Here is a 24,945-nt window from a genome sequence, read left to right on the forward strand (position 1 = left end):
TTCCTGTGTCTGCTGGAGAGAGATTTCTTTAACATGAAACTCCTTTAGGGATTGCAGCTTTAATGGTAGCTCAGTTATTTTTCACAGCTCTTAAAACAGTAGTTTCCTTTCTCATACATCAAATGTTTCAAACCCAATAGTTTCCTATTTGAAAGTCATGATTTTACAAGTAAGGATTTGCACATTTGAAACCAATTTCACTTGAGAACTCCTGCTTTACCACATGTGAACCTGATGTGGTTTTCTGTAAGGGTATCGGTGCTGCAGCGTTTTCAGCATTACTCTGTGTCCTATTTTCTCCTTTAGTTTGTAAAACTTGCATCGTTGCCTTCCTGGAGACAAATAAGTTCTGCCCGCGATGTGACGTCCAGGTTCACAAGACATGTCCACAGCTCAGTATCAGGTCGGTTTTGATGCTTTTTTTTTTTTTTTGGGTCAGATATATTTTTTAAAGACACCGTTGGAGTGAGTTTGATCAAGATAACACATTTTCTTTCTTTTTTAGAGCGGACAAAACTCTACAAGATATTGTATATAAGCTTGTTCCAGGGTTATTCAAAGGTGAGGATGTGTTTTTTTTACGTCTCAGTTTTGTTTTTGCAATAGTTTTCCATTCATCTTGGGCATTTCTTTGAAACCTATGTTTTCCCTGCTGCATCTCTCAGATGAAATGAAGCGGAGGCGGGACTTCTACGCAGAGAATCGTGTGCTGGAACCAGGGGAAGTGGTGGAGACGTTCAATATAGCAGAGGATGAAATCATCAGTCTGTCCATACAGTTCTACGAGAGGAACAAGTGAGTCAATCATTTGTCATTTTGATACAAAAACATCAGTGAGGATTCTTCATGTTGGGTCTAGTTAGTGAAGAGTTGTGTGGAAACAATGAGATGTAGCTGTAAGGTCAGACAGAAACAAGAAAGGAGAACATGGTAGATTCATTCTATGGCTGTCATTATGTCATAGGCGAGGGTCTGGAAATATTTGCACTTAATAATCTTAGCATCCTCATATCTTACCCTAATGTGCTTATAACTTGGGACTGCCATGCTGTCTTCACTTGGTGCGATGAGCTGAGGAACTAAAAGTAAACAAAACAGATCGTCCTCACTGATCCCTCCATTCAGCCACCAGTTAGCAAGTCCCACATCGTGACACTGTTGGCCGTTGTGCCACGCCAAAGTCATATCACTGTCTCTTTTAATGCAAATCCCGAAAGAAGCTCATTTGTTTTTTGACTGTGAGCTGAACGATTGGATTCATTTTGTTTCCTTGAACACAGACAACATTGAGTGGTCCCAGGCTATATGAACCCTTCATGTATACTGGATAGAACACTTTGAGTTATTCACTTCTCAAACACAAAATGACTGAAATGATTGGTGCATTCTTTGCCACTCAATCACAGTAGCAGGTTTGAGATTTCACCCTTAGCGCTGTCAGCAGGGCTCAGTTGGGTTGTGGCAGCTGTGGCTCTGTGGTGGAGTCGGTCGTCTCTCAACCGGAATGAACGGGGGTTTGATCCCCAGCTCCTGCAGTCACATGTCCAAGTGTCCTTGGGCAAGACACTGAACCTCAAATGATTACCACTGGACATAGTATTGTTGAGCAGTCAGGCACTTAAAGCAGCCTCTGCCATCATTGTGTGTGACATGTAGTGTAAAAAGCACTTTGAGTGTCAGAAGATTAGAAAAGCTATAAAAGTCAGATTCCATTTACCATTTAACTTTGACCTCTGGTATAGAATAAATAAAATATGAAATGAAGTCTCATATTAAACAGAAATGAAAAAGAGTGAGTAAGAACTGTGTAAACCCTCCAAAAGGTTTCTCTCATACCTGGCACATTTCTCTGGACATGTTTCCTGTAGTTGAGGTAAGAAAGTTCTATGTATATAATGTTTTAACCATTTTCTTTGTATTTAATTTTTTCCTTGCAGAAATAATGAGATGCAGCATGCAGAGTTGGAAGGAGACAAGGTAGAGGCTGATTTGAGAATTAAGAATAGTTATTAGTATTTGAAGCCTACACACTTTTTATGTTTTATTGTGGGTTTCTGCTCCTCATCTTGTACTTATGTTTGTCCTATCTGCTCTTTCCTTTGCTCTCAGTCCAATGGTAAACGCTTCCTGCAGTGCCCAGCAGCCATGTCCGTCATGCACTTAGCAAAGTTCCTCCGAAGCAAGATGGATATTCCCAACACTTATCGGGTAAATAGACACTCTTGTGGGTTTCAGTTCTTTGGTAAACTTCAGGTTCAAGGCACAATAGTATAAACTTTTTAATTCTCAGTAACATCATCAAAACAGAGGTCGCATCTTATCAGGTTTCATGAACTTTGAAATGTCACTTTGATATGTGAGCCGTCAACTGTGGCCTTTTCACATATTCCACAGAAGTCCCAAAATGTTCATGGGCAGCTGTATTTGTGGACGCAAACGCAATAATTTTTTCACTCAGACTTCTTGCTGCCACTGTGCAGAAACATTTTCTGTGTGAAGTGTGAACGCAGTAGGTAATATCGTGGAAAATGCACTGCGAGCTAGTGACAGCCGTTATGATGTTTGTCCCCTGGGATTAGAGGGAAACTGGCATGATCTTCTTCGTGCATTTCAAACTCTTTTCTGCTTGCCACTATATATTTACCACTCATCAGTTAAGCATTGATATAGAGGTGCAAACTGTCTTCAAAACGTCTCACTCTTTTCCATTGTTCACCATGATACATGTGTCAATAGGTGAGTCTGGAAGATTTGAGTGGCAGCCTGTCCTGACATTTTGTAGACATTTTCAGAAGTGCATTTTCTGAAAAAGCCACACTCCAATATGATAACTAAAGTGCTCTGAAGAGGCCACATCAGAAGTGGCCAAACTTCAAGACAGAATGTGGGACATTCTACACATTCTGTTAATACAGCAGAAATCAATGTATCCTGTGTAAATGTCCCTCTGAGTCATGACTGTCTACAATGAGTGAGAAGCGTGAGTCTCGCCAGCTGGACAGTTGTCAGAGCCGTGTTTACATCATGTTCACATCATGTTTACATCATGTTTACATGGATGGGACGGCCTTGTGTATAAAGCTATTTCATTTAAGGACTAGAGAAAATAAAATAAAATGTCATTGAAAATGACATACAAACATTGAAAACATAAAAATAGAGCAAAACAGGACGTACAGTATGTAGACAATATAACAAAATCAGGACTATTCACTACAAATCTTTCTGACATCAATTTGTATCTAGAAAAAGACAAAAATCATTAAGTAAATAAAGATGGTATGGTATCTTATTGAGTACTGTCCTCGAGATGCATTGTTAGGTATAGATAGATAGATAGATAGATCCTTTAATAATCCTTTACAGGAAATTACAGTGCCACAACAGCTTCAAGACAGACATAACACCACACATTTCATAAGATAGCTTATTTTTGTGCATTATAAAACCTTATAGCAGCTGGTATACAAGACTTTCTGTGTCTCTCAGTCTTGCACATTGGTGCAATCAGTCTCTGACTGAAGGTGCTGCTCTTGATCACCTTCAGGGCTTGGAGTGGGTGAGTGGGGTTGGTCATTATTGAAACCAGTTTGTTCAGAGTTCTGGCCTCTGCCACCTGCTGGACCTTCCTGATCAGCTTGTCCAGTCTGTTTTTGTCCGCTGTGCGGGCGCCTTCCCCCCAACAGGCCACAGCAAAAAACAGAGCACTGGCCACCACTGAATGGTAGACACTGCACAGCAGGGGTTGGCAGATGTTAAATGACCTTTGCCTCCTTAAGAAATACAGTCGGCTTTGTACACTGCCTCCATATGAGTCTTCCAGTCCAGCTCACTGTCGAGCTGCACACCAAGGTACCTGTGGTTGGTGACCATCTCCACCTCAGTGCCTCTGATGGTGATTGGTGTTGGTTGAGTTCTCCTCCTCCCCCTCCTGAAATCCACAACTATCTTCTTTGTTTTTGGTGTTGAGATGAAGGTTATTGTGTGCACTCCACTCCACAAAGTTGTTTATTGTGTCTCTATACTCCTCCTCATTGCCCCCTTTGATGAAGCCAACAACAGCTGTGTCATCTGAAAATTTCTGCGAAATGCAGCTGTTGGTGTTGTATTGGAAGTCCGCTGTGTAGATGGTGAACAGGAATGGAGCCAGCACAGTTCCTTGTGGAGCCCCTGTGCTGCTCAGGATGGTGCTTGAGACACTGTTCTGTAGGCGCACGTACTGTGGTCTGAGAAAAAGGTAATCCAAACACCACAATACCAGTAATGGATCCACCTTCATCTTCTCCATCTTCTCCCCTAGCAGTCGAGGCTGAATGGTGTTAAAGGCGCTTGAGAAGTCGAAGAATGTAATCTTTACAGATGCATCAGGGGTGTCCAGATGTGTGTACGCCCTCTGCAGCATGTAAATGAGGGCATCATCGACACTGATGTTGGGCTGATACGTAAACTGTAAATGATCCATTTGAGTTGACACACTAGTCCTGATGTAGAAGAGGACAAGTCTCTCAAATGTCTTCATAATATGTGAGGTGAGCGCTACCGGTCTGTAGTCATTGTGGTGAGTGGGATGGGTCTTCTTTGGGACAGGTACCAGGCAAGATGTTTTCCACAACCTTGGGACCTTCTGTAAATGCAAGCTCAGGTTGAACAGGTGTGTTAGGACAACACACAGCTCTGAAGAGCAAGTCTTCAGTAGCCTTGGGCTGATGTCATCGGGTCCCACTGCTTTCCCTGGCCTCAGTCTGTCCAGCATCATCTTGACCTGAGCAGTATGAAGAGTCATAGGTGGGGCTGCTGGTGGAGTAGGAGGTGGTAAGAGGGCACTCCGTGCAGGTGACATCTCAGGAGTGTTGGAGAGAGGGAGGGGAGGTGGAGAGGAAGCAGCAATGGTCAGCAGACCAGGTGGGGGAGGCTGGGGTGGTGTGGGGCAGTCAAATCTGTTGAAAAATCTGTTCAGATCATCAGCCAAACTCTGTTCGCCATCAGGCCGTATAGGTTATTGATTTGTCTAGTTGGGTAATAGTTCACTTGAGAATTAAAAATGCTTTAAAGCTTTCTGGCAAGTTTGCACTCATGTATTTAACTTTAAAAATAAAGCTACTTATTTGAAGAAAATGAACATCAAAGATTGTCAATATGTTACACTTCAAAAAAAGAGGGGAGGTTGCATCACAGGACTTGGAAAATGTTGCCATTCTGACAAAACGTTTCTGGAGCAATAGAATTTTATGAAGATGTGTTTGGAAAGTGCTTGCCCATACAATATTACAAAAAGTAAGATACAGATATATTTGGCTGTAATATAATGTTGAGATACAAGAAGAATGTAGAAAAAACACAAATGTTTTCTAATAATCCCCAGAGATTTTGTAACCTTACTACAGACAAAGCTGATGTGATCTTTCCATATAAGTTTCTCATCAATTAAACAATCTTGTTTATGTTACTTTAGTCATTTCTTCATCATTTATATACAATTTCACCATTTCAGAGTTATATTTCATTTTTCCAGCAAATATCATGAAGTTAGATTTTTTTCAAATATAATGGCAACTTATTGGTTTTAAACCATTTTGAATATGCAAGAAGGCCCTTATTTACTTAATTCATGAGTTCTGACAAATTTTTACTGGAGACAAGTAAATTAGTATCATCTGCAAATAATAATGGGCATATTGTGTTTGATACTGTTGCAAGATTGTTAATGTATATGAGAAACAGTAACGGTCCTAAAATGGACCCTTGTGGGACCCCACACTGTATCATAGTTCTCTCAGACTCTACACCATTTAAGTTGACACACTGCTGTCTCATATATACATAATTACTGAGCCACTCAGGACATTTCCATTAAATCCATATCTATATAATTTAGCTAGTGAAATTTCATGATTTACAGCATTGAATGCTTTAGAGAGATCCAGAAAAATACAACATGAAAACTCTTTATTTTCTAATGCAGAATGAATCTTGTCCAGTAGTTGTAAGAGGGCCATATAGGCAGAGTGATTTTTTCGGCATCCATACTGGTGTTCATACAGTATAATGCATGTTCAAATGTTTGAGGATGTGTTTATATACTAGTTTCTCTAATATTTTGGAAAAGCATGGAAGAACTGAGATGGGATGGTAGTTTGTAAAATGTCCTGGATCACCCGATTTAAGAAGTGGAATAACCTTTGCCAGTTTGAGATCAGAAGGAACAGTACCAGTTTCCATGGACACCGTAAAAACATGCAACAGCGGTTTCAATATTGATCTTTTTACCTCTTTAACAAGGGTTGCACTAATGCCATCATGACCCGGGGCAGATTGTTTTAGCTCTATTATAATGTCATTTATCTCATTGCAGTTAAGAGGTTCAAACGAGCAAAATGATGGAAAGCTACCTCTGATATAATCAGTTGGACTTTCATTTGTGTTTCCAAACTGCTTAGAGATGGAAGTTCCCACATTCACAAAAAACTCATTGAATTTGCAAGCAACATCGAAACGACTTGTGATGGATGTTTTCCCATCAGGAAGTCTTTGAAGCGATTTTCTTGTAGACAAATCAAATCTTTGTAGAATGTCTTTTGCTGTTCCAAGAGTTCATGAACCACCATGAGTGAAACAGTATCTTCATCTGATTGCTTTTTCGGAGGCATCCCTGTTCCTGCACTGGGCCTGGCCTGGTGTTGACTGGATTGGCTGCTGCTGAGCCTGGGCCTTGATCATTTAAATCCACAGATTTCACTTTCAGTCACAAATTACATTCATGATAGATGAAGAGGACACTTAACAGCAAGAGATGAAGTTTTGGTGGAACACTCAGGATTGTGGTGATTTCTGACAGATTGCTGCTGCTGCTCACACTGCTGCACTACTCTTTGTGATCGGCTGAGTTCTTTGTTTGTTCATTTTCTGGCAGCTGTTTATAATACGCCTTCTTTACTGCTGCTATGGAAGCTCAGCGATCAAGTTAACCAAAGTGTGCTACCATTAGCCCGCTAACACAACCATGAAGTGCCACAGATAATTGCAGCTCGAGCAAAGCCGCTTGCACTTAATGGTGCTTTAATTAAGATGCGTTCTAATTGATAACTCCTTTGTGTGAGCGCGAGTGGAGAGTGGTTAGAGGAGAGCGGAGGCTTCAGAATAGGTGGTGTCACCAGACATCAGTTTGTTGTTTGTTTTGGTTTAGTGCTGGAGCACAAGGGTGACATCTACTGGATCAAAAAGTCACACCTCTCACTGGTGACACTGCCTGACTAGCTTCCACCCGGTTGAGTTGAGTCATGCATTATCATCTGTTGGAGCTATTTAGTTGTTGTTAGAATTAGTTTTGGTATTTAGTTTACTAATATTTGGTGTTGTGTTGTTTATTTAATTATTCTAAACGTTTTCTTTATCTAGAATAGATTTTGGGTAATATTTTCTTTTTGCTAGTTGTTTGTTTAGTAAATTTAGTTTTGCATTAGTGTTTTTGTTAGGTATTTGGGTAACACTGTGGGCACCAGAGTTTATTTAAGTAAAAGGCAGGTAGAGGACCAGCATGCACCTGGGTGGGCCTATTGTTTTTTACCAGCGCAAGAGAGGCAGTAGGAGACACGATATTCTTTGTTCTTTTTGTTTGCTTTCTTTTGAACCAAACAAACCACCAAAAACCTGCAGATCTCTTGCATGGACATTGGACAAGTAGCCACTACATCATCCATCAGTTCTGCTGGTCACAACGTGGTAACTGTTTTTTTCACTGTGTTACAGGTGGAGGTGTTGTATGGAGACGAGCCGTTGAAGGACTACTACACACTAATGGATATTGCCTACTTTTATGAGTGGAGACGGGTGAGTGACAACTTTAATTTGGTTTACCTGTCGACCACCTGACAGTGATGATCACTCTTGTGTTTGCTGTATTAAGCATAATAGGCTAAATATTCAGTTTGCATGTTTGTGGTAAAGATAAAAAGCTGAGTGCCTGCAGTTATTTAATCCCAAAATAGAAAGTCTCATGACCATTGATCTACACAAACCACAAGCTTTAACCAAGAAGCAGACAGCTGGATGCAGAGTTCAGTAGGGATAGCAGACACACTTTTCTATCTACATGACCACACATGACTACAAATAGATCTTAATTTGACATTACTGGTTACATATTTTTAACTTGGTTAACAGGTGACTAACTGTTAGTGTAATCTACTGCTGTGAACATTTAGATAGATGGATCCTCGGTGTTGTAACTGTTAACAGAACTCCAACAGAAGGGTCTGCTCATTTAGGTTTCATTGTTTTCATGAGGAGTGCCCATTTTTTCAATTCCCAATAAGAACAGAGATAATATATTGTGATTTCCCCAATAATACAGTGGTGTTGTTGTTGAAATGGGCCTTAGGATAAACCAACTCATAGTTTTTTAAAAATGTATTTATATTATTATTTTTTTATTTTGGGGGGATTTTTAAGGCTTTATTTAGAGACAGGACTGTGGAGAGAGAGAGAGAGAGAGAGAGAGGGAGAGAGAGAGAGGGAGAGAGAGGGAGAGAGGGAGAGAGGAGAGAGAGAGAGAGAGAGAGAGAGAGAGAGAGAGAGAGAGAGAGAGAGAGAGAGAGAGAGAGAGAGAGAGAGAGAGAGAGAGAGAGAGAGAGAGAGAGAGAGAGAGAGAGAGAGAGAGAGAGAGAGAGAGAGAGAGAGAGAGAGAGAGAGAGGGGGGAATGACATCCTAGAATGAGCTAAAGGTCGAACCTGGGCCAACCCCACAGAGGACCTCCGCCACCAGAGATCCAACTTTGATAGTTTGAATATGTTCTCTTATAGGATAAGGCTGTTAATGTTACCAAATCGAATGAAAGACAAAAATCGAACTACACTCCATCTCAGCGTCTCAGTGTCTCTCTGCTTTTCAGCCCAAACACTTTAATTTCCACTGAAACTGTACCGTTAACAAAAGTGACCACAGATACACACTCTCATCTTTCTAAAGAGGGCCCAGTCTTTACTTACTTGTGGTTTTGAGCAAACATTACTATAACTGTTTAGTGGACTTGCTTCAGTGCACAGTTGTATGACAGTGGACTGAAAGGTTATAAAAGGTCAAGTACGGTTAGTTTTCTGAGGGTTGTGTTGCACTTGTAAAGACCTGGCAACATATTGTCACATTTGTAGTTAAAAACCATGAATTTCCTTAAAGGCTTTCTATGTGATTTTTCACACTTAAATATAATATAAATCAAGTATATCCTCTGAAAATAACTCTGTGAGTCATGACTGTCTACAATGGGTGTAACACCCGAGTCCCACTGTCTGTGATGCTTTCAGAGTTTTCAGAGTCCTATCTTCACTTTGTTTACATCGCCCGGCCGGCCGGCTGACTCCTCCCCTCGTGTATAAAAGTTGTTTAATTGAGGGACTAGAGAAAAGAAGAATAACATACTGTACTCACTGCTTAACTGTGTTTCTAGATCACGCTCATTTCAGGTAAATTTACATGCAGTGTGAAGATACCAGCATAATAAAGATCGCTAGCATTAGCATGCTAACACAACAATGCAGCACGAGTTGTTTTGGTTTCATGCTGGTGCTCAAGGGCGACATCTGCTGGATCAAAAAATCACATATAAAGCCTTTAAGAAATGTCTTGCTGGACATTTTTGACTTGGCTTTAAATCCACTCTTCCACTTCTGTCTGGACGTTTTGACCGGGTATTGACAAAATCCAAAACATCCTCTTTAATGCACGGTCTTCATGATGTGTGTGTGTTCCTCTGCGCAGACCGGACCCATCCCCTTGCAGTATCTGGTCAAACCCAACCGAAAGCGCAGGAGGCTGTCTCAGTCTGCCGCCCAGGGCCACTCTGACGGCGTCAACACAAGCCCCACGTCCGAGAGCGACTCCCAGAGCGACAAGGTCCACAGTCCCGCTGCGGCCCAGCCCCCCAGAGCCTCTTCGCAGTCCAGCCCCGCGTCCCACAACCCCTCTTCTGCCATCCAAAGCTCCAACGGTCCCACCGTGCCCAACAACACTCAGCGACACACGCCGGCCTCCAAACAGAGCGCCAACACTCGGAAGGTGACTGTCAACGGCACGAGCTCCGGGGCTGGCAAAGAGGAGGCGAGAGGAGGAGACAAAAGCGGTTTGCCTCCGACGACCTAACTTGTGTGCGGGGGGGGCAGCGGGGGGGGGGGGGGGGGGGAGGACAGTGTTTGAATTGCTCCCTTTTATTATTTCTACAGCCCAAACAGACGAGCTCCGGCATGTCCTCCTTCTGGACACACAGGAGGTGGATTACTGTCCTCACCTTTCAGCAGGAAAAAGACTGAAAAGTGTAGCCAAATAGACACTTGTATGTATGTGCGTGTGTGTGTGTGCGCGTGTGTGCGTTTATGTGTGTTAGACTAGAACAGTGCACACATACAAACTGTACAGGATGTATCAAATGTGAGCATGTGTGCATACATATGTATAAACTTATCTTTTATACAAGATATTGTAATCGTTTTGTATTGTATATGCAGTGGGTCTGTTTCATTTCATCGCTCCAGCAGCAGCAACATTAAGCTCGGTGGAAAAGCTCAGACAAGAGTGCTGAGAGGCGTTGCTGCAGTGTACTTCACTGCAGGAGGTCCATGTTAAGAAAAAAAGAAGCTCATCCTTGTCTTTGAACAGTAATGTTTCTAACTGCTGTATAAGTGTCCAGTATATCCAAGCCCCTCATCAGGTAACACAGGTACATTACATATGACTATTGATGCACTTTGTTAAAGGTCAGATCACACAATCCCCAAAACCAGAAAGTATTTTTCAACAGGAGGCGGATTTACATGTTCAGATTTCAAAGCACTACCACGCTCACAAAGCGAGACGTTTTGTCAACAGGACGCGTTTCTTTCTCTTGTGGCAGTCGAAGAACTCAAAAAAGGGATTTGGATATTCGGCCATGTATGTTGTAGTCCCATCAAGTTCAACATTCCTTTTTTTGTTTCTTTTCAGCAAACAATGATACATTTTTTTTATCAGCCATATGTGCATGTTTTAGGTCAATAAAATGTTTACTTACTAGGTTTTTCTGACCTGAGTGTCCTGTTTATGATCCCCTGACTTTAACACCTGTTACTTCTCACTGGAAGAAGGTAAAACTACATCACAGCATTATCTTCTTAATGCATTCATACAATTGTCGATCTACATGTGGTGGTAAAGCTAAACAAAAGAGACACTAGATTACTAGATAGACACTTGATTTTTTGCAATTGCTTAAGACTCTGGAGAGACTGCATTACACTCACCTAGGAAATATGGTCATAATGGTGGGAACTGTAACGCTAGAGCATATATTCACACAAGTTATCATAGAAATACAGATTTCCCTCATGATGCAGACATAAAAGAAGCAAAGCCACAGATGTAAGCTAGCCTGAGAATCGGATGGTTATACGTGTGAGAGCAAGTCAGTGATTTCTTTCAGAATAACTCCTGATAAGCTTTGCTGATGACTTTAGATCCATATTTCATATTTAGTTGTACAACATGGATGTGTATGTCCCAATAAAGGACAAAGATGATGCAATAGTCTCTTCATTTGCAATTCTGTAGGTTGTAAAGTGAGGACCGTCCGGCAGATCGAAGGTTATAACACTAGTTTAATCACGGATAAAGGAACTCCTAATGTACTTAAAATAATGAAAACAGCATCAACCACACGAACTGAGGATCTTTGTGTCTGTGAAACAAATCTCTAAACAACAACAAAAAACTATTTCACCTATATCCAAAAACTCATCCTTAAATAAAAAAAAGTCCTGAAATTTCTGAAAACTTAAAACTTCAGTTTGTTAAATAACTCTGCAATAAGAAAACCACTGTGAACTTCACCTGCAAACTTTCATTTTCACATTTTAGACACGGGAAGAAGCGCAGCCACATAAAATGACTTGCCCTTTCGACCCGGGGAGTCATTCTATCATATGATTTATCACTGCATCTGTCAGAGCATGTCTACTGCTCGCTGTTATTTAGTAGTTTGACTAAAGCTTTTCTGAAAAGCCTCAGACTTTACACGGTTTTCATAACTTGACTGATTTACTGTCATCTAAATATAACCGCAAACAAATAGATCTGAAATAGAAAAAACTATTTTGCACAATGACTGAGGATAAAAAAGTTGGATATCAGAGATATACTATGGCGCTGCTCACTGCTTCAAGGAAAGGGAAACAAAGCTCCGAGGGAGCAGCTTAGCCAGAGGTTAGCCAGTTCCAGGAGCTCTGTCTCAAAGGGGGCATGAAAGAAAGACCATGACATTTATATGTAAAAGAAAAAAGTCCTAAAAGCCCAATCCCAATTCCACCCCTGAGCCTTACCCCTAGGTTGAGTCACCTTTCATGGGTAGTTGCCCTTCGGGGCAGAGCTACAAGATTTTGGGGTTTGGAATCTTTAACCAGAAAATAGAGTAAGCGCACCATTCAATATGTCAGATTTATTGTATTGTTACTTACACATCAATATTGCGTCAACAGAAAACATTTTTTTATACTGATTTTTAAATGTTTCCATTAATTTATCAAAGATAATGATTGTCTTTTAGTGCAACTGTGGCGGTGTTTCATGTTACCATGCCTTGGTTTGCAAAGACTTGTGTCATTTGTCTCTAACCACAGTGATCTGAAATTAAAAAGTTCATTTGGAGGGTTAGAGGACTACAAGTCCTCGATCCACAAAAGAAGCAGGTCATCCAATCCTCTGCAGGATAACTCAAACCACAGGGGTAGGACCAAGTGGTAAAGCTGAAGTGAAAATTGGGAATCAGCCTAACATCACATTTAAATGTAAGGATGTGTTACATCTACTTTGTGTGACACGGTGTGCTCAGTAATACTAAGACAAATGATAAAACAGACACAATCTTGATACATGCAAGGGTCAACAAGCTCTACTCCCTGACATCATACTGGATCAGGATGAAGGCGTAACACTTTCACTATTGAAAAATGTGTTGTAACATAAGATCATTTACTTTTATTTCTTTGTCTCAATCTGCAGTCTGTACTTCGCCCGCTCTTTCACCAGATGCCCCTGCTAGATCAGTTATTGAGTTTAGAGTTTTTCTTCATCCAATTATTTCTCAGGATTCTTGCAAACAATGACGTCAACTTCACTCACAACTCAGCATTACAGTAGTTTATTTCTTTAAATTCAACAAGGAAAGTGTCATATGTTAAAACATTGCCATAAAGACTACAGAAAAGACAACATGAGATTATATACCCAGAGGTGTAGTTTACACTTTGGCAGATTTTGGCGGATATTGGAGATCAGTTCATTGTTACATCTCCCCACTGATTCTGTAGGACAAAATATATATATATATACCTTTCTTCAAGTAAACACTTCACAGTATAGAACCTCTGCACACTGTTTTTTTCTTCTTTCAGTGGATTCAGAACAATTCATACCCTTACCCATACAGTAGCTATCCCATGATCAAGCAACACTGCCTTTAAAATATGACACAGAAAGGAGGGACTACCTTACCTTTCAGGCAAGAAACACTGACAAGACACACAATGTTTACATGTGTACAAAGTGTGGATTCAGCAGCAGCATAAATGTGCAATTCAAAGTTTCCTCCTCCTTCCTCCTCAAGAGTTAGTTTGTCCATGTAGTGGTGCAGACACGATGAAGTCCTGCTTGTGCGTTCCATCACAGTAAGGTTGGTTGTTGGTGTACTTGCAGCCACACAGCCAGACTGTGGAGTCTTTTTCAGGGACAAAGCGCAGCGGGGACAGGCCCTGGGCTTTGGTTTTGTGGGCTCCATCACAAAAGGGCTGAAAGAAAACATGTGAACAGAGAGGATAGAGGATGTAGTTTTGCAGAAAGGAGTAATACAGTAAAAGGTAGTTTTACCTGTTTCTTGCTGTGTCCACATGAGCACCACGAGTACCGCTTCCCACCAACCAGCTCCACTTTGAACGGCTTCTTGGAGGGGATCACAGGTTCTGGAGGAATCGTTGACAGCTGGATGTGCAGACAGGTCAGAAAAAAACAACAGAGGCGTAACACTTAAAAAAAAAAAATCCTCTGGAGATACATTATCTGTACTCTGTCACGACTAAACATGTACTAACTCTAAAAATCACTTCACGAGTAATGGTCAGAGTTTTATTATTATATAATACTGCTTGATCAATATCGTACGCCTTCAGAATTATATTATCTGTGGCAGTGTTTCCCCTAAGTTTACAGATTTGGGGGGGGGGGGGGGGGGGGGGCAGACGGACGCTGACACAAACACTTGAAAGAATCTTGATGTTCATTTGTTACTTTTAATAACAGCTGTCCTGTTCTATCAGAAAGGTATCCTTAAATGACTTCTTTCTCTGATTTCCGACTCTATCCACTATCCTATCTCTACAGTAAAGGCGCAAAAAGCCCCAAAAAAGATATAAATAAATATATATATATATATTTTAATAACTTGACCTTAAAGGGTGGGGTGGTGGTGGGGATGGTAGGGGAACACTGTTGTCTTTCAGGACTGATTGGAGAAGTTACAGATTGGGCTGTGTTACGATGGAACAACCTCACACTTTAACATATTATTGGTTCAAGAACACCCTTACCCATTTAGCTCTCATCTGTTTGGACATCTTTCCATCACATCTTTTTGTTTTGAGCCCTTCTAAAAATGTCATTTCATTCATTTTTCAACAGTCAGAGCTTCATGTTAAACATGCTCAGGTGGTGTATGGTGTATCCACACTGTAAGGTCAGAGGTCGTGATCAGTCTGTGATTTAAAGCAGCTGTGCTGGAGCTTTTGTAGGTGGCAGTACTATTTTAGTTTCTTTACATACTTTATTGAGGTGGTTATTGTACGTGCACAGAAACTACCCGAATGAAATTAAAGATAGACCCAATTCTTCCAGCATTCTTTTTTTATAAATAGAAAAGTATTTACTGATTTCCTGTTTGGCCTACATTTCAGATATGCTGATGAGGGACACGTTAACAGCCCAGCTACTTCACAAATGTTAGTCCAACTATGTGATAAATACAAAATCCACAGGCATAATATAATAACTCCACACACCTTTGAAGACACCAAAGCTGTTATCCAATGTTGTCCCAAGGTCAGCCTGATCCACCTGTGGTCTAATTTGTTCAACATGTTCATGTTTCCAATGACAGCTGGATAAACTTTCAGACTGATTCAGATCACGTTAGCTGCTGCGTTAGCCGCGCACATGTGAACGATAGTATTTAATTAAATAAAGACAGCTTAGTCAGACCACAGGTCATTCAGACAGAGCCGAAATAGAGTATAAACAGAGTATAAAAACTGAGAAATATCAGAGGAGGCACCAAAACCAAAGCTCAACTGCTTCTTTTTCTTCTTTTCTCGGCTTATTGGCGGATCGTAAACAACTTGAAGGCGCACACCGCCACCTGCTGGACAGGAGTGTAACATCATCTACCTTCACTTTAACAGGTAGTCAGTAGCTTATGTTCGTTGCAGCTTGTCAGTGGCGGTTCCAGACCACTTTCACTGAGGGGGGCCAAACTGGGGCCATTTGTTTTGTCAGAGGGGAACATTAAACCCAGGTGAAAAATAGACAAAGATGATCGCTTTAAAATAAATATATATATCATGCCAAATAATAGCACACAACATAAAATATAATAGATTGATATTTGTTTCAGTAAGAGTATTTAATACTAGATTGTGAGTCCGGTTGTTGAGTCAAATACTGTGTATGTGTTATGAGGGGGGGCTGAGGGGTGGCCACAGGGGGGACCAAGCTCCGTGTTAGAGGGACACTGGCCCCTGACTAGAACTGGCCATGCAGCTTGTTAACGCAACATTCAAACTGTGCCCCTCCTCCCAGCCTCAGTCTAGTTAACTTAACTACATCCAGAATAAGAGAAATACTTTCTAACCGTAGGTTGTGAGTTAAAATGATGTCTCCCTCTTTTTACTCCTCTCAAGTTTCTTGCCTCTCCCACTCCTTTGATTTTGTTTGTGTTCAGTTTTTCCATATATTAACTTGTTTTGAAGCTGATTTTGCAATTCTTTCTGAAACTTCATGACCTCAGAATCCAGAGTTGTTGAACTTCAGAGTTAAGTTTTCCAACTCTAAACAAAGTCAACAAAATGTCATGAATGAGATCCAGTGTGGATGTCGAGCTTCTTCATCTGAAGGAAATCAAGAGTTACAGCAGAGTCTGAACAAATCTACTACTTTGTTTAAAACTCAATAGATTTTTCTTTTTATTGCTTATTAAAGGCAACAGTTGGCATCCAGCGAGTTGCATTACTGCCTTACTATAAATAATGTCATGAAATAGAGAGAATAACAAAACACCTCCACACATGCTGAGGGCTGAATGCACTAGAGGTCATGTCCTTACATTGTGTTTTGAAAACAATGTATGTGCTTTTTATAAACCAACTCTTTTAGACCCAGTGTGTAATATTAGTCACAAACTAAGACGTAAATACATCGAAACACAGTTGATTTTATTTTAAGATCGACCAATACAAATACATGACATGTCAGTTGGCACAGTTAAAAATATGGCTATTTATGTGTCAGACAACACAACTGTTTTTAATACATTAAACATTCATACATGAAAAAACATGTACACTTTTATTTATACAGTCAATATATCAGTTAGAATAGGACAAAGATAATAACACAAATACATGATTCTTAAAAAGGCATGAAGCATATTTTGTTTTTCTACTAAATTTTAACCATTCATACAAATTTGCAGATCCCTGATAACCTGAAATGAAGAGTTCAAGTCAATTACGCGTGCAGGCTTATTAACAAATCAGAGATACAATTAAATCAGACGTTGAAGCTGCTGTAGGTCAGCTTGAACACGATCAAGGTAGCGTTACATAAATCTTCTCCGTTTCATGTCATTGACAGTTTCTGCTCCGAGGTCTCCAGGTGTAGCGTCTTCAACACTGTTCATTTAAAAACTCCTTTCACCGACTTCACCACGTCCTGGAAGATGACCTTAAAGTGTGAGCCGTCACAGTACGGAGCGTTTTTGGTTTGTTTGCAGGCACACAGCATCACCGTTTGGTCCTTTTCAGGGGTGAAGCGTAAAGGCGAGATGCTCGGAGCTTTTGTCCTGTGAGCTCCGTCACAGTAAGGCTGCGAGAGAAGGACACAAGGTCAAAATGTCTCACTTTACAAAAAAAACGATTTAGTTTTTCACTTTTATTGCCCGCTTACTTTTCAAATGACCATATACGTTTTTACCCCCAGCAGACAAACAAAGTACATGTCTTTACCATAATTAACTTGCTACATAAGAAAAGGTTTGAGCACATCTTGACGTCTAATAATTTAACACATGATACCACTGACATTAAAACATTCAAACAGGATTATTAAGAAGCATGGAAGATTGTAATAGCAAGATGAAGGTTTATTTGACCACTGCACTGAATAATGTCCGGTTTCTGAACACTGCTAATTACTGTTTGATCTTTCTTATTTTCTGGTTTATTCTTTTACAGGTCACATTTTGTTGTTGTTGTCATTTAAAGTCTTTATATGTGATTTTTTGATCCAGCAGATGTCGCCCTTGAGCACCAGCATGAAACCAAAACAACTCGCGCTGCATTGTTGTGTTAGCATGCTAATGCTAGTGATCTTTATTATGCTGGTATCTTCACACTGCATGTAAATGTACCTGAAATGAGCGTGATCTAGAAACACAGTTAAGCAGTGAGTACAGTATGTTATTCTTCTTTTCTCTAGTCCCTCAATTAAACAACTTTTATACACAAGGGGAGGAGTCAGCCGGCCGTCCTGGCGATGTAAACAAACTGAAGATAGGACTCTGAAAACTCTGAAAACATCACAGACAGTGGGACTCGGGTGTTACACCCATTGTAGACAGTCATGACTCACAGAGTTATTTTCAGAGGATATACTTGATTTATATTATATTTAAGTGTGAAAAATCACATATAAAGACTTTAACCTTTATCTTAAAATTACAAAATATATTCCAGTCTCCTTGTGCTAATAACTGATATCCCACACCAGGACTTTGAGTTCAGGTAGTCAGTGGTCATGAGTTATTAGGTTCAAGAGAAATGATTAGCAGTCGTTAAATATGTTTCTGATTGGATGCTGATCGGTCCTCTATCACTACATGTTCATGGTCCATAAACTGTAGCAACATATGAGTCCTTTATCGCAGTACAAATACCTCAGGTGTAACTCATACATTGTGTTTAGGTGTGGCAGTCTCTTTGTCTAACTTGAAGCACATGCTAAAGTCTTTATTATGACACACTGACAGGGCTGGTGTTAGCCATTTATTCAACCCTAAATGGGATTAGGACTCGGGTGTGAGGCAGAGGGAAAGGTTTGGAGAAAAGGTTTCAAACTGGCAGTAAGTTGACATCTTACTTTTTATTCAGGGCTCATTTGAAAATATGGGAGGTTAAGTCAAAGGTTGTGTCATGGGCGAGTGTTGATCTATGCTATGCTCTTTCTTTAGAAGCTAAGAAAAGTAAACAGAACAGTCACAATTGTTCACTACTGGTTACAACTGTAATCTCATGTTGTGACACGTTAACAGTGGCGCTGAATGGAGGGGGACTTTAGGATCAAATCAAATTTAAACTGAAATTCTGGCTTTAAAAACTTGATAAGAGAGTGTTATGGTAATGATGTAACATGTTGGTGTCTGTAGAAATAAATCAGATGTTGCTGAGGAAATGTCCTAGTGATTATTTTCAGTGTGTCAATCAAAGTGTAGTAGTTTAAAGTTTGAACAGGTCATGATGGAGGTGTGATCATAGAAAGTCTCCAGTGTTAGTTTGAGCACAATGTGAGATCTTTAATGAAGGTGGTCCTGGTCTGGTACTAACAACGATGATTTTAAATGTATTTTAAATATGTAAAATCAATTCTATTAATATATAAATAAAGCCAATTATCAACCTTATTTTAACCTACAGATTTAACATAAAGGATTTCTGGGTAATGAAGTCCGATGGTCTGTTTCAAAGTTGCCTAGATAAGGTTGTTTTACTTATATATTTCATAAAATGTTAAAGTTACGCTGTGGCCTTCCTCTTTACATTTGTGGGAATCATAAGGATATGAAACACATCCATAAAGATAGAATATGAATCAGCCTGCTTTCAACATTAAACTCATAAGCAGTAACTTAACAATTTAACTAAATGCTCAGCATATGGGCTTTACACGCTGTACATACTCACCTGTTTCTGACTGTGTCCACAGGCACACCAGGCGTAGCGTTTCCCAGCAGTCACCTTCACTCTGCAGGGCAGCCTGGCTGCAGGGACGGGCTGTGTAGACTGCAGACAGAGTTGAACCTGCAGAAAAAAAAAGGAAAAAAAAACACACCCCGTGGTTACATGGAAATTGAAAGTAAAATAAAATAAAAAGAAAGGGGAAGTTTTAACCAGTGAGAAACTTGCTATAGTTCTGTGTTGCTGGCTTAAACTTGTTGGATAGACGTGCACACTGCACACAGAAGCAGAGCGTGGGATAGTTACAGATTAAGATGAAGACTGGCAACATACCCATTCCTCTCATTTTCAGCTGCCGAGACCCTCACCCACGCATTCATCACCTTATTAGAGTTATTAGACTATTGCAACAGTCATCCTCTACAGATCACCGTCACACTCACTCAAGAAACTTCAATGCATTCAGAACTCCGCTGCTCGACTTCTCACACACTCCCGCACCTGAGACCACATCACCCCCGCTCTTCATGACCTCCTCTGGCTCCCCATCCCCCAGCTCCTTATCATCACCTACAAAGCCCTTCACAACCTGGCCCCTCCCCTCTACCTGTCTGACCTCCTCCACCAGCACACTCCCAACTGCACTCTCAGGTCTGCTGATGCAAACCTCCTGTCCCCCCTCACCTCTTCATCACTGCCTACAACCACTAACTCCCTTCCCCCTCTACATTACTTCTTCATTGTACTGTCCTCGTCGTTTTTTGTTTCGTTTTATTGTTTTATGTTTTTGTCAAAGCGTCTCTGAGTTTTCAGAAAAGCGCTGTATAAAACTAATGTATTATTATTGTTATTATTATAAGTATATGAAAGAGTTAACATATTCAGTTCTTTAAATGTTTGTTTTTATTTGCAATGGGGATGCAATAAGATTTTAAAGAAATGTAACTACATACCTGCCAAATAATTAGCCTATTGGCTTCCAATAACAATAACTGTGTCTATTATGTAAATGGACTTATTCACGTTTTATCTACTATTATCCTATTTTAGATGTCAATGAAATATAGAAATATTAATGAATAAAATCAGAACAGATTAGATGAATAAACAAGAACAAATAGACAGTTACAAACTGGGTTAAAAAGCATACTGATGATGTTGAATGACTGGGCCTTGCAGCTCTTCTCAGAATCTAATGCTTCACAGGTAAAGGTGAATGAAGGGTGGGACAGTGACAGGTCAAGTGTTTGTAAAGAAAAGAAGACAGAACTGAAAAGCCGGGTATTGGTAATAATGACTCAGCACTTTAATAGGCTGCCACATTCGTGATGCATCAGTAAATTAAATATGAAAACAAGTCTAGGGCTGATAAAATGCACAGACTTTTAGTTCGAGAGAAACATTGAAAGCTCACCATCGAGGAAGAAGAAGCAGGTAACAGAAGGTGAGGACGTCTGAAGGTGAGCCTGCATCCTCTCCGCACTGCGACCAGGAAGCTGCTGGAGTTCATCTTCTTCTAATTCAGTCAATCGAGTCGTGATGTTTCTGCTTCTACTTAGAGAAGTAAGGACCCAGGTCTGGACGGTATGCTTCCTCGAAAACTTTCGTCTACATAAGTTACAACATGGCCCCTGCTGTCTGTTAAGAGACGGTGATTGGTTTACGAATGTAAACACTCCGCCCCTCCTCTTCCTCCCCGGGATCATTCATTTCATTCATAAAGCTGACTTAAAGTTAAAACACGGAACTAAACGCCCTCATTAGGCAGACATTAGAAATAAATGAACTGCCTCTGTTCTGCACTTATTTGCCAGTTGTTCAGGTTAATTCATTTGATCATTATGACTTCACTAAATAGAACTACATTTTGTCCCAAACTATAAACAATTTTGGGCCGAAAAAATAAACAACTCTATCTTTATTTCCCCATTGCCCCTCTACAGAAACAGATTCCCCGCCAACTTTCTTTTAATGCTGACCTGTTTGAAAGCATACCAACACTGTTTATAAACCATGTGCACTGATGACAGCTGCTACTGATTAAAGACAAAGTGTTGCATGCTATTTTAATAGTTAGCAGGGGAACTTGGGCCAATAAACACATAAATATCCACTTGATTTACACAAAACCAAAACTGACAATACAGTTTTAACATGTTTGTAATACGTTCATAAACACTTAACATCCCTATGTTAACCACTAATGAAGACAAGAGTTATAACTCAAGCGCTTATGAATAGAACCTCATTTTAACGCCTAGAATCTTCTTCTATTAATCCTCTCTATGGATATTACATTTTTTATAGCATCAGTCAATGATTAACCAACAAATAATAAACCCTACTGACGCCTTAACGTTCACCCTTTGGACCTGATGTGAAGGCTGGATTCAGATATATTGTATAATAATGAGAATAATGGTGAGGTATTTAATGTTAGACAGAATCCACCTCCTAACTGTTATATGACAGAATCTTTTCTTCTAACATCTCTAACTGGTTGATGTAAATGTAGAAAAGGGAGCAGATCAGGTCAACACTAGCCTGTCATTCAAACCTTTTCTCTTTCAGCACATGCAGATAAATCATTGAACACTCAAGAGAAAATATAAAACAACTCAGTAAAATACATTTATTGACAAAAAGTTCTCTTAATCCGTCCTTTTTTAATTTTACACACAAAAATATCAAAATACTTTACAGGGCTTTTAATCTGAATATTGTCAAATTCGTTTTGATCAATTCTCTCAAACAAATACACTGTACAATGACAACATGCTTGTCCTTTTTTTAAAATTCAGTGCTCATTTCATTTAATTTCTGTTTTTTTTTTCAGGGAACAATGCATTTAAAATGATGCATAGTTATTACTTGGTATTTAGCAACACATTTGAGAGACCTCACTGCATTTCATGCAATTCCTACCCCAATAGGTAACTCTCTCTCCGTCTTCTCATTCAGAGCCAGGTGCTTCATTGTTGTAATACATAAAAAGATACACAGTACGACATTCAGAACATGGATTATCTTTGTTACCCAAACTTCAAAGCTTCAAAGCATGAATGTGTTTTCACACAAACTTATTAAAGTATACAACTTGTATTCCAACAAAATTAAAAAAAAAGTACTAAAAAAGGATTTACAATTGGGCCCAAAGCGCCCCAGTGCAACATGAAAAAGAAACGGCTTCAGAAATCCTTCGCACCATCCTCAGTCAATCTCTTGGACATGGTCGTGTGTCTGGACTCACATACAAAGGACATACTTGGTTAATTGCAGACCTCCCACATGGAGTCATGTCAACACGTTGGTTCATGTTTTCAACATAAATCAACATTCTCCTGTCGTTGCTACAGTATTTATCATCGACTAGTGAGCCGCTTAAGGTTCCTTTACGACGTCTACATTAGCCGCTAACAAGACAAAGTAACACTCCAGATATCACATGTAAGGGAAATCCTGTTGAACGTTACAAACAGAAGACGAGAGTAAAGGAGAAACATGGTGAGATAACCCAAATCTGACAGATTCATCAAATACAGAAGCCCTAAGAGACAGGTGAGTCTGTTCCAAATAGTTTCTCTCCTGTGTTCATCATCCGGTAAAAGAAAAATTTTTTTACCTGTCATATGTTCTGTCCTCTGACAAACAGGTCATTTTTGTCATCAAACATTTTTGTTTAAAGTGACTCATTTTTAAGTTTTGAGATCCTCCCTCTCAAATCAAATTAGTCCTGGATCCTTTTTGAAGTCACTTCCTCAGCTGTGCACAAAGTTCACCAAAAAGTTAAGTCTTTTTAAGGATAGAAAATAAATATATATATTTTTATATAATACTTTCCCCCCAACCTGCCTTGTTTTAGTAATTATTATTGAATTACAAACTGGTTTAGGTCACAAAACAGTTGATTTAGAAGATGGATTGGCATCTTCATATTTGTTCTCTGTTGCCTCTTAGGTCTCCAGTATTCACATGATCGAGCAGAAGCTTATTAAAGTCTCTACATTGTCATATCTCTGTCCTCTCAGTTGATAACAGCTACACTATGCATCATACACTGCTGCAACAGCACTTGAACAAACATTTACATCTTGCTCTCCTATGACTCCTCTGTGCAGAATAGAATGTAAGAGCCAAAGTAAGTCCTTATTTCTTGGTGCTCTGAAGCACAAACTAAAGCACATTGCATCTGAACACAAAACTTACAATAGAAAATGATTTGACACTTTAGTTACCACTATACGCTTATTCACACATTTCAATGTTGGAAATTACCAGTCTGCTATCAAAAGTATAAACAGGTTTAGGAAGAGTGCTCTCACTTTACTAACGTACCCTTCCATGAACCCCAGATAAAAAACACGATCAAAGAAAGACAACAAGAGAGTGAGCCTTTGGGCTCATGCTTTTCCTCTGTAAATCTAGTTTCATTAAGGCATTATCTATCCAGTATTGCTAAAAGAACGACTAGTCGATGATCATGAAAGGATATCTAAGTGTGAAAATAACTAAACAACAAAAACAACAACACTTCAGGAGGAGGAGTGCAAAAATACTCACATAAAAAAAAAAAACTTATCAGTGCCAAACAGCCTACTAAGTACCAAGCATCCTTTAGAAGGTCATGTGTTGATGGCTAATTTGCTCTGTTAGCTTCTAACATGCAAAGTGCACATTTGTTTAGGAAAAACAATTCATTTCTTACTTACAATTTCCAAATGTTTGGTTTCATCTGCTTAATCTCCATAGCAACTGGAAGGATATAAAAGTCTTTAGAAACTCTCAGGGTGGTTTTTTAAATAAAGTCTGTGTACTTGTCAGTCTCTGGTGGACTCTAGGGCCATTTTGGACACCTTGGTTTTGTGCCATTTTACATTTACATGAGTTAATTGTTTATCCAGTGAAGGCTATTGCGGTAAAAAGTCATCACAAAATTTGAACAGTGGGAAACATGTGGCAGAAAGATCTGAGGTAATTACTAGCTTAATGTTTAAATGCCCCTAACAAGCATAAAAAAATGACAGTATATTTACCCTTTACATCAGAAGTGCAGGTGAGAGGTTGCAACGTATACAAAATCTTGGTGAAACTTGGGTGGGGGTGAACAACATAAAGGGAAGACAAAATATCCAGGAAGACAGTTGAGGTTTCAAAAAGTCTCACTTACTGAATGGAAACTCTGGTTCAAGCAGGAAATGATGAAAGGTAAGTGCTCAAAGAAGTCAGAGAGAGAAAGTTTACTCCCACCGTGGGAGCTCCTGCAGCTCCTGCAGGGACGAGCAGGAGTTCTGGATCTGCCTTCAGAAGCAGCCCCATTGGTCTAGCTAACAAATTAGTGCAATTTAAGAAGAGATCACTGTTTTCATGCTCTCTGAAAGCTGCCTACGCAAAAATCTATGAGAAGATCCTTGAATATAAAGAATATCAAAACACAAAAAACTTCACCTTGACGTTTAAGTCCATCCTGTTATACATTCATAAATGAGGGAGTAAGATGAGGATGACAGAGGGAAAGATGTTCAACAGTCACACAGACGTGTGACCTTGGTTCTTCAAGTTAGCATCGATGCCAGATTTCTTCATTTGAGCTGCTCCTGTGTGGTCAGGAAAAAAATCACCCGTTCTTGTCTCCACCCTTCTCTCCTGCAGACTGTAAACACAGAATCAAAAATGTTGCTTACTTTTTAAAAAAACATGACATCATTAACA

General features: G+C 39.8%; 4 protein-coding genes across 5 annotated transcripts in view; 1 reads left to right on the forward strand and 3 right to left on the reverse strand.

Moving 5' to 3' along the window:
- LOC109997729 (polycomb group RING finger protein 2) overlaps positions 1–11,045 on the forward strand; it is a 12,420-nt gene extending 1,375 nt beyond the window's left edge. Inside the window, exons 3-9 of the mRNA XM_020652326.3 lie at positions 307–403; positions 506–561; positions 666–795; positions 1,938–1,977; positions 2,110–2,208; positions 7,747–7,827; positions 9,755–11,045. Coding sequence (XP_020507982.1) covers positions 307–403; positions 506–561; positions 666–795; positions 1,938–1,977; positions 2,110–2,208; positions 7,747–7,827; positions 9,755–10,135 — 884 coding nt within the window. The 3' untranslated portion in view covers positions 10,136–11,045. The remainder of the gene's footprint in view (positions 1–306; positions 404–505; positions 562–665; positions 796–1,937; positions 1,978–2,109; positions 2,209–7,746; positions 7,828–9,754) is intronic.
- Positions 11,046–13,144: 2,099 nt separating this feature from the next.
- Positions 13,145–15,386, reverse strand: LOC109997724 (CDGSH iron-sulfur domain-containing protein 3, mitochondrial). Its single transcript, XM_020652309.3, has 3 exons — positions 15,070–15,386; positions 13,886–13,996; positions 13,145–13,806 (listed from the first exon to the last, which is right to left on the reverse strand). The coding sequence occupies exons 1-3, from the start codon at positions 15,151–15,153 to the stop codon at positions 13,621–13,623; spliced, it is 381 nt and encodes a 126-aa protein (XP_020507965.1). The 5' UTR covers positions 15,154–15,386; the 3' UTR covers positions 13,145–13,620.
- A 1,090-nt stretch (positions 15,387–16,476) lies between these two features.
- LOC109997723 (CDGSH iron-sulfur domain-containing protein 3, mitochondrial) lies at positions 16,477–20,879 on the reverse strand. The gene is made up of 3 exons (XM_020652307.3): positions 20,651–20,879; positions 19,243–19,359; positions 16,477–17,149 (listed from the first exon to the last, which is right to left on the reverse strand). Exons 1-3 carry the CDS (start codon positions 20,744–20,746, stop codon positions 16,961–16,963), a joined length of 402 nt encoding a protein of 133 aa, XP_020507963.1. The 5' UTR covers positions 20,747–20,879; the 3' UTR covers positions 16,477–16,960.
- Positions 20,880–21,845: 966 nt separating this feature from the next.
- The window catches only part of LOC109997709 (MLLT6, PHD finger containing), a 28,014-nt gene continuing 24,914 nt past the window's right edge, over positions 21,846–24,945 (reverse strand). For both annotated transcript variants that reach the window (XM_020652286.3, XM_020652285.3), the window contains exon 20: positions 21,846–24,886. In XM_020652286.3, the coding sequence (XP_020507942.2) occupies positions 24,851–24,886 (36 nt within the window). In that variant the 3' untranslated portion in view covers positions 21,846–24,850. The remainder of the gene's footprint in view (positions 24,887–24,945) is intronic.

The sequence above is a fragment of the Labrus bergylta genome, chromosome 1, assembly GCF_963930695.1.
Source record: "Labrus bergylta chromosome 1, fLabBer1.1, whole genome shotgun sequence".
NCBI lineage: Eukaryota > Metazoa > Chordata > Actinopteri > Labriformes > Labridae > Labrus > Labrus bergylta.